The sequence below is a fragment of the Aegilops tauschii genome, chromosome 2 (assembly GCF_002575655.3).
Source record: "Aegilops tauschii subsp. strangulata cultivar AL8/78 chromosome 2, Aet v6.0, whole genome shotgun sequence".
In the NCBI taxonomy this organism is placed as follows: domain Eukaryota; kingdom Viridiplantae; phylum Streptophyta; class Magnoliopsida; order Poales; family Poaceae; genus Aegilops; species Aegilops tauschii.
In genome coordinates, this window is record NC_053036.3 from 381117392 (window position 1) to 381131825 (window position 14434).

Genomic DNA, 14434 nt, shown 5'->3' on the forward strand with positions numbered 1-14434 from the left:
GACTCAAAATGGAGCATCTTGAGGATACAAACACGATGAACACATAGCCGACATATGTAGCTAGAATTCACACAAAGACACCAACACGCACAAACACACCGGCAGCTAGCAAAGTCATATAAGACTGAGCTATGTGTCAGTGAGGAAAAAGAGCCGCAAAGTAATCTGATCCACGATCTGTGATACGTCTCCAATGTATCTATAATTTTTGATTGTTCCATTCTATTATAGTATCAATGTTGGATGTTTTATATGCAATTATATGCTATTTTATATCATTTTTGGGACTAACCTATTAACCTAGTGCCCAGTGCCAGTTGTTGTTTCCTGCTTGTTTTTTGTTTTCCAAAAAACAGTACCAAACGGAGTCCAAATGCTACGAAACTTTGTGACGTTTTTTTTGTGGACATAAGAGACATTGGAAGCTTCGGGAGGAGACCAGAGGATGTACGAGGAGACGACAAGGCAACCCGGCGCGCTCTGGGGGGCGCCTTGTTGCCTTGTGGGCCCCTTGAGTCTCCGTCTGACCTAATTCCACTTCTATACATTCTCAAATATTAGAAACCAACAGAGAGCGGTCTGAAACACTTTTTCCACTGCCGCAAGCTTCTGTTCTTCTGTGATCCCATCTGGAGGTCTTTTTGGTACTCTGCCGGAGGGGGAATCGATCACGGAGGGCTTCTACATCATCCTTGCTGCCTTTCGATGATATGTGAGTAGTTTACCACAGACCTACGGGTCCATAGCTAGTAGCTAGATGGCTTCTTCTCTCTCTTTGATCTTCAATACTATGTTCTCCTCGATGTTCTTGGAGTTCTATCCGATGCAATCTTCTTTTGTGGTGTGTTTGTTGGGATCCGATGAATTGTGGGTTTATGATCTGAATACTCATGAGAAGTAACTGAGTCTTTTCTAAACTTTATTATGCATAATTTTATAGCTTTGTATTTCTCTCCGATCTATCCATTTGGTTTGGCCAACTAGATTGATTTATCTTCAATGGGAGAGGTGCTTTGTGATGGGTTCAATCTTGCCGTGCTCTATCCCAGTGACAGAAAGGGACAAGAGACGTATTTGTATTGTTGCCATTAAGGGTAAAACGATGGGGTTAACTCATATTAGTTGAGTTTACTTTATCTACATCATGTCATCTTGCTTAAGGCGTTAATCTGTTTTTATTAACTTAATACCCTAGATGCATGCTGGATGGGTGGAGTAATAGTAGTAGATGCAGGAAGGAGTCGGTCTACTTGTCTCGGATGTGATGCCTATATACATGATCATTCCCTTGGATATCGTCATAACTATGCGCTTTTCTATCAATTGCCCAACAGTAATTTGTTCACCCGCCGTATGCTATGTGTTCGAGAGAGAAGCCTCTAGTGAAAACTATGGCCCCCGGGTCTATTTCAATCATATATAAAAACCAACAATATCCTTGCTGCAATTTTTTTTTTGCAATTTATTTATCTACCACTACGAGATTTGATCTTTGCAATTAACGAGTTCAATGGGATTGACAACCCTCTTGCGCGCGTTGGGTGCAAGTATTTGCTTTTGTGTGTGCACGTGTTATTCACGAAGCTTTGCGTGATTCTCCTATTGGTTTGATTAACATTGCTTCTCACAGAGGAAAGTACTTATCTCTACTGTACTGCATCTCCCCTCTTCTTTGGGAAAAATCCCAACGCAGCTCACAGGTAGCAATTTGCAAACTGCAACAATGACCATATCGACACCAACCATCTCATGACACCACGAACAACGAGGTTCTTCAATAGCAACACATTCAGAAAGGGAACGACTCGCTCAAGCGCTGCTGTCGGTGGATCCAAGCACAACCGGTAGAATCTAGGTTTTCACCCTAAAGAATCAGTCTGTAGGCGCGGTCATTGAAGCTCCATGGCCACCACGTCAATGGCCTTCGTGGCGACCCAGGCGACCAAGGCAACAACCACGGGCGCGGTGTGGTGTGGCAAGTCCGCCCCGGCCGCAACCCTGCCTCCTAGCGGCTCTTTAAAGCAAACAAAATTTATACTCCAACCAGCTACAACCGAGTATATTTAGGGATCGAGAGGAGGCTGGAGTAAAAGTTATGCTCCTCTAAAGTTTTGAGGGATCGGTTAGGTGCAATTTAGAGAAGGAAAAACAAAATCTCACTCTTCTACTTCCTCTGTTTTAAAATATAAGCTTTTTTTATAGATTTTAATATGGACTACATTCAGATATATATATATATATATATATGTTTTAAAGTGTATTCCCTCCGTTTTTATTTACTCTGCATATTAGAGTTGACTGAAGTCAAATTTTGTGAAGTTTGACTAAATTTATAGAAAATAATATAAATATTTAGCATAACAAATCTATATGATGTGGAATTACATTCAACAACGAATCTAAGGGTATTGATTTGTTATTGTATATGTTAATATTTTTGTCTATAAACTTTGTCAAAGTTTGTAAAGCTTGATTTTGACCAAAACTAATATGCGGAGTAAATAAAAACGGAGGAAGTAGATTCACTCATTTTGCTTTGTGCGTATTTTACATTAAAATTTCTAAAAGAGCTCATATTATGTAGGAACGGGGGTAGCAATACATTATAAGAGATCGGTTAGAGATGCCTTTGGTGTCTCCTGATGCTAAGAATTCTTAAGAATTAGGTCAGTACTATAAACATGGAGTATGAACATGTCGTGACAGTGGCACACACAACAAGGAACAATAATGTGCTGGTGTGGCATTCAAAATATTCGAAACGGACCTGAAACCTAGGGCATGCACTATAGCTCTGCAGACTGCAGTGTTTGTTGCTTGCACAGGAAAACCCATTAAATACTCCCTGGTGAGTAGATTGAGATTCCATCAGATGAGAGAGCTTCCAGAGTTGGATCGGTGTCACTACCTGCGCGCGTGACTGGCAGGTTGGGCATGCTTTTCTCACGCCAACCTAATGCGCACCCCAGCAAAACCACCGGACACCAGTAGGAAATTTTGGCAGACGGAAACCAAAACCACCGGTAGGAGTTGACAATGCAGTAGCAGAACCTTAGCTCTACCAAACTATCCTCGCCGCCTCAGATCAGATGCTGGGCCAAGCCAATCTGTAGCGGCTACGGCGTACTACAAAACGGTCTCGATCGAGCGCGCGCGGCTGAGCAAACGACAAGCAACCTCGACGCTGCGGGGGGTGCCGGTCCCCTCCTCGGCTGTTCAGTGCAGTCACGAGACGGACGCTCAGAGCTCCGTGCTCCGCTGCTCCCACCGCTCTGCCCTGCGCTTCTCCTGATTTTAGTAAGTTTCCTCCGCGCCACTGGTCACGTTATATCTGCGGTACTATCCCGCTGCCCCCAGCGCCCCCCCTCCCCTTGCTCTGCCCGCCTCGCCAGGAACCCAAGAAACATCCAGCAATGAGGGACATGAGTGGCGACGCCGGCGGCATGGGCGCGATGCCGATGCCGCCACCGCCGGCCGACCACGCGGCAACGAAGGCGGCGGCGCCGCACAAGATGATGGGGATGATGCACATGACCTTCTTCTGGGGCGACCGCGCGGTGGTCCTCTTCCCGGGCTGGCCGGGGGAGCGCGGCGCCGGGATGTACCTCCTCTGCCTCCTCTTCGTGCTCGCCCTCGCCGCGCTCACCGAGGCCCTCGCCCTGCTCTCGCGCCGCCTCGCCCGCCGCGGCGAGGACGGCGGCCCGGCCACGGCGGCATCTGCGGCGCTGCTGACGGCGGTGCACGCCGCCAGGATGGGGATGGCCTACCTGGTGATGCTGGCCGTCATGTCGTTCAACGTCGGCGTCCTCCTCGCGGCAGTCGCCGGCCACGCCGTGGGGTTCCTCTTCGCGCGGAGCAGAGTGCGCACCGGCGCGGCGCGCGGGAATGTCACATCCCCTGAGCTCTGTGGCGTCCCGCCGTCGCACGCGTCCAAGCCTTAGTCAGATTCCTGTGAAAATTGCTTCTGTGATCTTCTTGTACTAGCCCTGCCCTATCACTATGTCAGATCCAATGTGTACTGGTACCACTAAATCCTACTCCTACTCCACAAGTCCAGATACTTGCTGAAACATGTGTTTACATCTGTCTTATACAGGGCCTAACCAGCGACCAGTAGTGATCTCGTTTTACGAAGGTGTCTATTTTGTTTCTCTCAACTATTGTCCGTGTTTAGACTCCATCCCCAAATTCCCAAACCGATAAACTCTTCAAACTAAACTCCTCCATCAAATTATGCCGTGCAGTTTTCATTATGTCCACCAGGTAGGAGAAAGAGCTTCCGATGCTCACATACTTTTTTTTTTACAAAAAAGTTGATCTATCTATTATATATATTATCTATCTGTTACTATATAATTGTACACTAAAACTAAGATTTATCAACGGTTAATATTTTAGTAGATGTGAAAGTAATAAACGCACGTAAAAAATAGCAAGTAATGAACGCAAAAAAAATTAACTCACGCAAAGCAACTGTGCATATTGGGCAAGGTTAGGGCATTTCCAACGGTGACCCGCAAATTTTCTCCAGCATCCGTCTGTGGACACGGTGCGGGAGGACGCCATCCAACCGTAGCCGCATACATCCGGCATTCCTCATATTTTTCTTAAAGTCCGCACGATCAAATAGCCGCATGCAAAGGGTACAAACGTTCAAATAGCCGCATGCAGCACTAGTTTAAATTTTAAAAAAAGTTCAAATATTACATTCCAACATTGTTCTCCTCAAATGTGGCTGGATTCTGGTCCGGAAGTTAGATAGGATCACCCATGTTCTCAAATTCTAGAGTTGCCGCAACATCGTCACCCTCATCCTCGACGATCATGTTGTGCATGATCAAACAACATGCCATCACCTCCCACAAGGTTTTCGGATCCAGGTCCACGAACAACTGCAAAACGGGCTTGCAGAACTCCAAATGCCCTCTCGACATCCTTTCTAGTTGCTTCTTGTTTTGGGCAAAGTGAGCCTTTTTCTGGCCAACTGGGTTTGAGATGGTGCTGACAAAGGTAACCCATGGAGGATAGCTGCCGTCAATCAGATAGTAGCCAATGTTGTACTCATGTCCATTAACAGTATAGTGGCAAGGAAGAGCTTTTCCTTCAGTTAGCCTCGCAAACAATGGCGGTCGTTGCAGCACATTGATGTTATTGTGAGACCCGGACATGCCAAAAAAAAGCGTGACAAATCCAAAGATCTTGTGATGCAACTGCTTTAAGAATGATGGTCGGCTTCTTAACATGACCTTGATGTTGCCCTTGTAAAGCCTTCCGGCAGTTTTTTCATTTCCAAGGCATGCAGTCAAGAGATCCAAGCAAACCTAGCCACCCTCTTGCTTCTGAGATTGCCAGGAGCCTCTCGGTGTCTGCCACAGTTGGTTCTCTTAGGTACTGAGGTCCTTACACCTCGATCACGGCAGTTGCAAACTTGACCATGGCATCTCCGCATGTGTTCTCAGACATCCGTAGGTACTCGTCCCACGAATCAGCGGTCGTGCCATATGCAAGCATCCGGAGTGCGGTCGTGCACTTTTAGTAACCAGAGAAGCCAACCATTCCCGCGGCGTCCTCCTTCAGGATGAAGTAGTCATCGTAGGACCGCGCGCCATGGTACAAACGATCGAATACAGTCTTGCGCATCCGAAAACACCGGTGAAAGTGGTGAGCAAATAGTGCATCGGGGGTAAAGTAGTCGGCCATCAGTGTCAAATGCCTGCTCGTCCCTGTTGCGGTTGAGCACTCGATGACTCTTAATTGAGCCCTTGAAATTGAGAGCATGCTCCTCTGCACGCTCCGCGTCTTCAAGGGCCAGCTGCATCATTGCCGTCTCAGCAGAGTACTCATCCGACGAGCCGTCGGACGACTCAACATACTTCTCTTATATGTACTCCAAATCGGAATCCAATGCTAGAAAGAAGAAGGGACAACTGTTTTCAACTCCGGCGATTCATCGAACAGTTGTCGGGCATGGTGAGAATAGCAGTAGCGGATGGTACCTGGTGGGGCGGTCGGAGGACAGGGGTTGAACGGAGACAGAGGAGAAGCGGGGTGGAGGCCTGCTGGAATGCTGGAGGTGACAGAGACTCAGATTTCCGGCAGGGGTGTGGCGTGGTGGCCGGGGTGGTGGAGCAGCAGCGACGGCAAGAGAGAAAGGAGGAAGGAGAGAAAATGGGGACGATGGATTCGCGGGGTTCGGGAAGGATTTTGGATGGGCCTAGGGTGTCGGAGTCCTATGTTTCGCGTGTCCAGACTCCTGCAAAGCTCCCCCATTTTTGTCTCCGTTTTGCGAGAGAGAAATCGCGTCCGGACCACCCCACGGACCGCCCGTGTTGGATTTCTCCCGCGGTCCGGACAGCGTTGTTCGGACGGATACAGACGGTTTACGGGTCCGTCTTGGATGGCTCCCGCGGTCCGGACAATGCTGTCCGGACGGATACGGACGAATTGGATTGCAGCACTGCTAGCCTCTTTGAGCTCCTCCTTTCTGCTGAACGGGATCCCTGCACGCACTATCACTCATCGTCGCCGAGGATTGAGACAGGGATCCCCTTGTCCCCCCTACTCTTTATCATTGCCATTGACCCCCCTCCAGCGCCTACTACAAGCCGCAACAGAGCAAGAGATGATTCAGCCACTGCCTGGCAGGGATATCAACCTATGGATCAGTCTATATGCAGATGACGTGGTCATTTTAGCAAACCCCGTGCAACAGGAGATTGAGGTCCTGATGGAGATCATCCAAAATTTCGGTATGGCGACGGGCCTCAAAATAAACTTTCAGAAATGAACAACTACACTCATCAGACGTGAGGAGATCAATATGCAGCAAGTTCTTCAGAGCTTTGGAGGTTACGTCACCAGTTTTCCAATGACCTATCTTGGGTTGCCGATCACCCTCACCAGGCTTCGTATGGAATCTTGAGGCAGTGGGCAACCTTAGGCAGGGGGTGCAAGATGAGATCAGATGGAATCTTGAGGGCAGCGGGCAATACACAACAACATCGGCTTATAGGGCTCGGTTCAATGGTTCCTGCAAGACGACCTTCAAAAGTGTGTTCTGGGACACCTCGGCTCCAGACAAGCTGAAAATTTTCACCTGGCTACTCCACCTCGACAGATTGTGGTGCAATGACGTGGCTGGCAGAACAACTACTTCTGTCAAGTGGGCATTAGGCAATTAGAATCCTCGGTACATCTGTTCTGCCATTGTGATTTTGCCAAACCAATCTGGGCCAAAGTTGTAACATGGTCGGGCTGTCAGGCACTTCACCCCTCTAGCTGGGATGGTCTGCACAAGTCTTTGGATATAGCAGAAAAAATGGTCATGGGTACCAAAGGACTGGACAGGAAGGGGATCAAGGCACTGATCATTATGGTACTATGGGAATTATGGATGGAAACGAAACCATTGCACTTTGAGAGGGAAGCTAGCAAAGAGAGAGGATGTAGTGGCCGCCATTTGTGTAAAAGTACAACTGTGGAGACATGCAGGAGCCCAATGCCTAGAGCTGCCCTTTGCAGAACCACCTGCCCTCTTTTTTGTGTTTTCTCACCATTTTATTCTCTTTTGATCTTAGGATCCTCGCCATGTATTTCTTTTCCATTGCTCCCTGCTTATGATCAATGCAAGCTAGCAACATGCTGGATCTTTCAAAAAAAAAAAAAAAACTCATCGCCGATTGATGCGTTTTCTCGAATTCAAAGCAACTCACCGATTCAACAGGCTCTTTGACGACTAAACAGCCAAAGGCATCAGGGTATTATATATTTTCTCTTTTTATAATCTGCGCATTATTTTAACTTCCTTAAACATTGAACATATTTCTAGAAAATTACTTTTATCCTGAGATAATCACACGATACTAGTCCCTTCTTCAAGATACATTAGTCAAATAGTCAGATCCTAGTCTCAGAGAATTCATAGTCTCAGAACAAACAAAACGTATGGTCACTACTTACATAACATAATAATCATTCAACCATGATTTTACAAGATGATATTTATGATTAAACTCTTGGGTCTGACCCATGCTGCACTTTCTCAATAGCTCCTTTTTCAAGATGCCGAGACGATCGGACACACGAGATGGCCGACAGATCGAAGGCATGTCAACAAATCCAGCCACTTGCATCCAATATACGCCCGCGACACCCAAACAATCGAAGGCGCAAAGAAACGTCCACCAAATTGAAGACACAACATCAACACCATCAACCTCAGGTAATATCCACATGCAATTCCTCACATGTGTGTCAGCATTTTGATCTCAGCTCAACCTTCCTTCTAATATTATATGTCAAAACTCTTCTGATACTAAATTATAAACCATGTTTTTAATGCATCCTGACACTACCATGACACCTATTGAACAATTATTGATTTATAGTGCCATCATACCAGATAAATGTACTGTATGTGACACCTTATTAGTCTCTTCATCATATCTCCAAATGCACTTTCATGTCTGCAATGGCAAAACATTATTAAGTACTCCCTCTGTAACTTAATATAAGACGTTTTTTGATAGTGTCAAAAAAACGTCTCATTAAGTTATGGAGGGAGTACAATATAAATCATAGTACATGATACTATATTAAGAAAACTCTATACGTCACTGAGAAAATCACATTTGCAGAGATGACAGTCCAGCATACGTCAGCCCCAGCAGCTCATCATACAAAAAGAAAGGAAGAACAACCTCTAAACTCAAAGAGCACAAAGCGGACAAGGACTGGAGAGGGAAGAAGAAATACGAACACAGAGGCTCCTAAACGATTGAGAAAGGATAGTGCTGAAGAAGATAAGGAATTGAAGTGTGCAAGAAGCGGAAGCAACAAAAACAACATTAGGATCAATGTTGGAGACAACAACAGAACAAATTCAAACAAAGGCATGGAACTTCGGAAGGCATGGAACTTCGGAAGGCCAACATACAAATGCCAGTATTGCAAAGCATTGCTATGGTGTGAAGAAAGATTAAATTCAAACAAAGGAACAAAGACACCCTCTTTTGGAATATGCTGCAAACAGGGAAAAATCGATCTGCCACCACTAAGAGAGCCTCCACCATACCTCAGAAACCTCTTAAGAAGTGAAGGACAGGATTCAGTAAACTTCAAAGAAAATATAAGGTCATACAACTCAATGTTTTCATTCACATCCATGGGAGGAGTTGTGGACAAGGAAATAAACACTCGCAAAGGACCTTATGTTTTTCGTTTGCATGGACAGAACTACCACCACATCGGAACTCTTTTACCTGAAGGTACAAACAAACCTCGGTTTGCACAGCTGTACATCTATAATACCGAAAATGAGGTGGCAAACAGGATAAGTGCGTCAAGATGCAATGATAATAAATCAACAGTGGACCCCAACATTGTCAAAGAATTGCAAATAATGCTCGACGACAACAACATCCTCGCAAAAACATTCAGAATGGCAAGAGATAGATTCCAAGAAGGAGACTACCATGATTACACACTTCGGATACTAGGAAAAAGGAACGGAACACACAACCTTCCATCCGCATCTGAAGTTGCAGCATTGGTAGTAAGAGATCCAACTGGAGAGAGTGAAGGACGTGACATTGTTGTTGAGTACAAAAATATGGTGCCACAAAGGATATCAGAGATCCACCCGAAATTCATGTCCATGCAATATCCGTTGTTGTTCCCATATGGAGAAGATGGTTTTAAACTCGAGATACCGTACAAGAAAACAAAAGGAGCTAAAAACAGCAGGAAATACGTAACGTTGTTGGACTACTATGCATTCTACCTACAGCAACGTCCAGACCAAGGAATGTTATTGCTCAAGTCTGGGCATCTGTCACTGCAATTTTGGGTGGATGTATACACATGTATCGAGCAAAATAGACTAAACTGGATCCGACACAATCAAGGAAAGCTAAGAACTGAACTTTACAGTGGATTGCAGCATGCAATTAAGCGAAGGGACACAAGAACAGAGCAGGTTGGAAAGAGGATAATTGTGCCTTCATCTTTTACAGGTGGTAGAAGAAACAAGGCACAATACTTGCAAGATGCATTCGCAATATGTAGTTGGGCTGGATACCCAGACCTGTTTATAACATTCACATGCAATGCAAAGTGGCCTGAGATCCAATACATGCTAGATGAAGCGGGAGGTGACCAAAAGCCAGCCGATCGGCCAGATATTTTGGACAGAGTATTTATGATAAAACTAAAGGAGCTAACGAGAGACATAAAAGAAAAGAAATACTTTGGAGAAACACTTGCAAGTAAGTTCCATCGACTATCAATATTTACTCTTTCATGCGTCATCTTATAGTCAGACAGATTCTTACCCTTTAGTAAGATGCATTTCAATTTTACCTAAAGTTAACAAACTATTATTAACCAACTGCAGTTATCTACACAATAGAATTCCAGAGGAGAGGACTCCCGCATGCCCACATACTAATATTTCTGAAGGACAAAGACAAGTACCCAGAACCATCGCAGATCGATAAAATAATAAGCGCTGAGATCCCAAACAAGGACGAGGATCCTGAGGCATTTGGAGCTGTCGAGAACTTCATGATGCATCGCCCATGTGGAGAGGCTAAGCAAAACTCACCATGCATGGTGGGCCATAGATGCAGCAAGCATTTCCCAAAAAGATACAATGTTAGTACTACCATCGATGAGGACGGGTTTCCAGTATATAAAAGGAAGGACGACGGAAGGCAAATCAAAAAGGGAGTAGTCATGCTCGACAACAGATTTGTCGTGCCATACAACTGAAATCTTCTGGTCAAATTTCAAGCTCACATAAATGTCAAATGGTGCAATAGGTCTAGATCAATCAAGTACCTATATAAGTATATCGACAAAGACGACGATCAAGTTACAGCCTTGCTCAAGGAAAGGCTCGCAGCAAATAAAACTGACGAGATCAAGAAATACCTAGAGATGAGATACATATCAACATCAGAAGCATGCTGGAGGATATTCCAGTTTGATCTTCACTATCGTGATCCAGCCGTTGAGAGGCTACCTTTCCATCTTGAAAATGAGCAGCAAGTGATTTTTCCTGACTCGACTGATCTTGACAAGATAGTTACAAGGGAAGGATCTAAAAGTACCAAGTTCACTCAATGGATGGAGGCAAATAAAATATATGAGCTAGGGAAAGAATTAACGTATGCAGAATTCCCTACAAAATTTGTATGGAAACGTGAAACAAAATGTTGGCAGAAGCGAAAAAGGGACTATGCAATTGGAAGAATCTACTATGCACATCCTGCAAGTGGTGAGCGACATTATCTGAGGATGCTTCTAAACACCAAGAAAGGATGCACATCATTTGAGGACATTAGGACCATTGATGGAGTCCCTCACCCAACGTACAAATCAGCATGCCAAGCCCTTGGATTTCTGGATGATGACACTGAGTGGATTGACTGTATCAATGAAGCATCAAGTTGGGCATCTGGAGCACAACTGCGTCAGTTATTCACCACCATATTGTCCCATTGCGAAGTCACAAACCCAAAGATATTGTGGGATTCAACATGGGAGGCATTGTGTGAAGATATGCAATACAAAAGAAGGATTATTCTAAACATTCCAACGCTTCAGCTCACCAACACACAGAAACAAGCGTATGGTCTGATTGAGATAGAAAAACTGATGAGGCAAGTAGGAAAGTCATTAAAGGAATATACAGAGATAGAGCTACCAAATGCTGCAGAGCTAGATGAACTTGGGAACAGACTAATAAACGAAGAGGTCAACTACGACATGGAGAAACTCAAGGATGAGCACAAAACCATACTAAACAATCTTAACCAAGACCAGAAGAAAGCCTTCGATAAAATAATGGAATCCGTCAACAAAGGGCTAGGAAAGCAGATATTTGTCGAAGGCTACAGTGGCACAGGAAAAACCTATCTATGGAAAGCACTAACGACGAAGCTAAGATCAGAGGGAAAGATAGTGCTTGCGGTGGCATCATGTGGCATTGCAGCGTTGCTTCTCCAAGGTGGAAGAACAGCACACTCAAGGTTCCGCATTCCACTTAATATAACTGAAGAATCAACGTGTGAAATAAAACAAGGCTCACATTTGGCTGAACTACTAAAGAAGACCTCACTTATATTGTGGGACGGAGCTCCTATGGCAAACAAACACTGCTTCGAGGCACTAGACAAAAGCCTTAGAGATATTCTCAGGTTCACTAACGAAAACAGCGACGAAAAGCCATTTGGTGGAATGACAATTATACTAGGAGGCGACTTCAGACAAATCCTACCAGTTATAACCAAAGGAAGGAGAGAACAAATAGTTAATGCTACAATCAAAAGGTCATATCTGTGGAAACACTTCGAAATATTTGAGTTAACACAAAACATGCGGCTGAAGTGTTTGTCAGATGATCCAATACAAAAGCAAAAGGTCGCTGAATTTGCAGAGTGGATACTACAAATTGGCGATGGGAAAACAGCATCAGATGAAGGAGAGGATTGGATAAAAATACCAAAGGACCTACTGCTACAGAAAGGAGAAAATCGTAAAGAACTAATCGTCGAAAGCATATATCCAAACTTGCTGCAAAAATACCGTGAGCGGGATTACCTAGAAGAAAGAGCAATACTCTGTCCAAGAAATGATACAGTCAAGGAGATAAACGACCACATCATGAGCCAAATACAAGGTGATGAGGTGACATACCTAAGCCTGGACACCGTGTGCAAGGCAACGACAAACACCAATATCATGATGAACATGCAGCCTACTGAATTCCTAAACACCTTGACGTCCCCAGGAATCCCAGACCATGAGCTAAAACTCAAAGTGGGTTTGCCGGTCATGCTCCTGCGCAACATCAACCAAGCAGCAGGTTTATGCAACGGTACAAGAATGACAATAACACAACTTGGAAACAAATACATCGAGACACAAATAATCACAGGAACACACATCGGTGACAAGGTATACGTACCTCGAATAATCATGTCACCCAGCGACTCAAAATGGCCATTCGTGCTGAAAAGAAGGCAATATCCATTATCAGTGTGCTTCGCAATGACGATAAACAAGAGCCAAGGTCAGTCCTTAAACAAGGTAGGAATATATTTGCCTAAGCAAGTGTTCCGGTCGTGCGCCGCCCGCCGCGGCCGTGTACGCCGCTCCCCGCGATGCACAACGCTCCCCACCTCCAACTCCGGCAGTGCCTGTGAGCGCGGCTGAACCAGCGCGCATCATCATGTCGCGCTCCGTCGAGATGGAGGAGGCGGAAGAGGTGCTGAGCCGTGCGATGGTGGCCACCATCACGGGAACGCGGCCGCAGGTGACCGCCGACGAGGTGGCCCAGCTCCTGTGCTCCACGTTCGGCTTTGAAGACGGAGACTTCACCACCCACCTGCACAAGCCTGAGGATTTCCTCATCATCTTCGGCTCCCGCGCCTCCAAGGACCGCATGAACGGCGACCACTTCATCCGCAGCCAGCGCTTCTCCCTGTCGTTACGCCCATGGTGCAAGCTTGCCCATGCCGGCTCCGGCGGGTTTGAATACCGCGTGGAGCTCGAGCTCCGCGGTATCCCCGCTAATGCCTGGCATCTCGCGACGGCGGAGCATATCCTTGGTGCTAGCGTTTGGATTGAGCGCCTCCACCCCTCGACGCGTTCCCGTGCGGACCTCGCCACCTTTCGCCTCTCCGGTCGTGCTCACGACCCGGCCGCCATCCTGGAGATCGTCGAAGTTACTCCGGGCCGCTCTGCCTCCTCCACACCCCCCCCCCCCCCCCCCCCCCACGGTCACCACCCTCACGTACCCGATCGCCATCGCCCTCGCCCGCGCTGACGTCGACCGCGCCCACGCCCGCATCGATGCTCCGCCCGCAGGCGATGATGCCGATGCCGGCGCCGCTCCCGGCCCGAGTCGCAGCCGCCATCGCCGCCACGGCCGTGGCCGCAAGCGCCGTCGCACTACTGCCGCGCCGGATGGACGCGCTGATGGCATGGCTATGGACACTGCTGGCTGGACGCGTTCCCGTGGCCAGCAGCGTGCTGATGGCGTGGCCGCCGCCGCTGAATGGTCCGGAGCCTGCGCCGCCGCGTGTACCCTTCCGCCGCCGCCGGCTGTGCCCCGCTCGGACCGGTGCATGGATGCCTGGCCCACCACCTGCGCTGCGGGTCACCCCCCTCGTCATAAAGCCAAAAGAGGAAAGAGGGGAGGAAAGAAAAAGCGCGAAAGAAGGGAGGCTGCGCTCGCCAAGGCTGCGGCGGCAGCAGATCCCAGGCCGACAGGATCGCATCAGCGGTTGGCCGTGCATGTCGCTGCCCCATCTGGCTCCCAACCGCTGGTGCCAACCCCCCCGACAGGATCGCCTCAGAGGGAGGACATGCATGCCGCTGAGCCAGCTGGCCCCCAACTGCTGAAGCCAACCCCACCCACCCCTGACGC

At 47.0% G+C, this 14434-nt stretch overlaps 2 protein-coding genes across 2 annotated transcripts; both read left to right on the top strand.

Annotated features, from left to right (window-relative positions):
- Positions 1 to 2934: 2934 nt before the first annotated feature.
- Positions 2935 to 4130, top strand: LOC109753176 (copper transporter 6). Its single transcript, XM_020312099.4, has one exon. The coding sequence runs from the start codon at positions 3414 to 3416 to the stop codon at positions 3939 to 3941; it is 528 nt and encodes a 175-aa protein (XP_020167688.1). The 5' UTR covers positions 2935 to 3413; the 3' UTR covers positions 3942 to 4130.
- Positions 4131 to 9163: 5033 nt separating this feature from the next.
- Positions 9164 to 13218, top strand: LOC120974039 (uncharacterized). Its single transcript, XM_073507164.1, has 3 exons — positions 9164 to 10013; positions 10394 to 10712; positions 10821 to 13218. The coding sequence occupies exons 1-3, from the start codon at positions 9164 to 9166 to the stop codon at positions 13216 to 13218; spliced, it is 3567 nt and encodes a 1188-aa protein (XP_073363265.1).
- The last annotated feature ends 1216 nt before the right edge of the window (positions 13219 to 14434 follow it).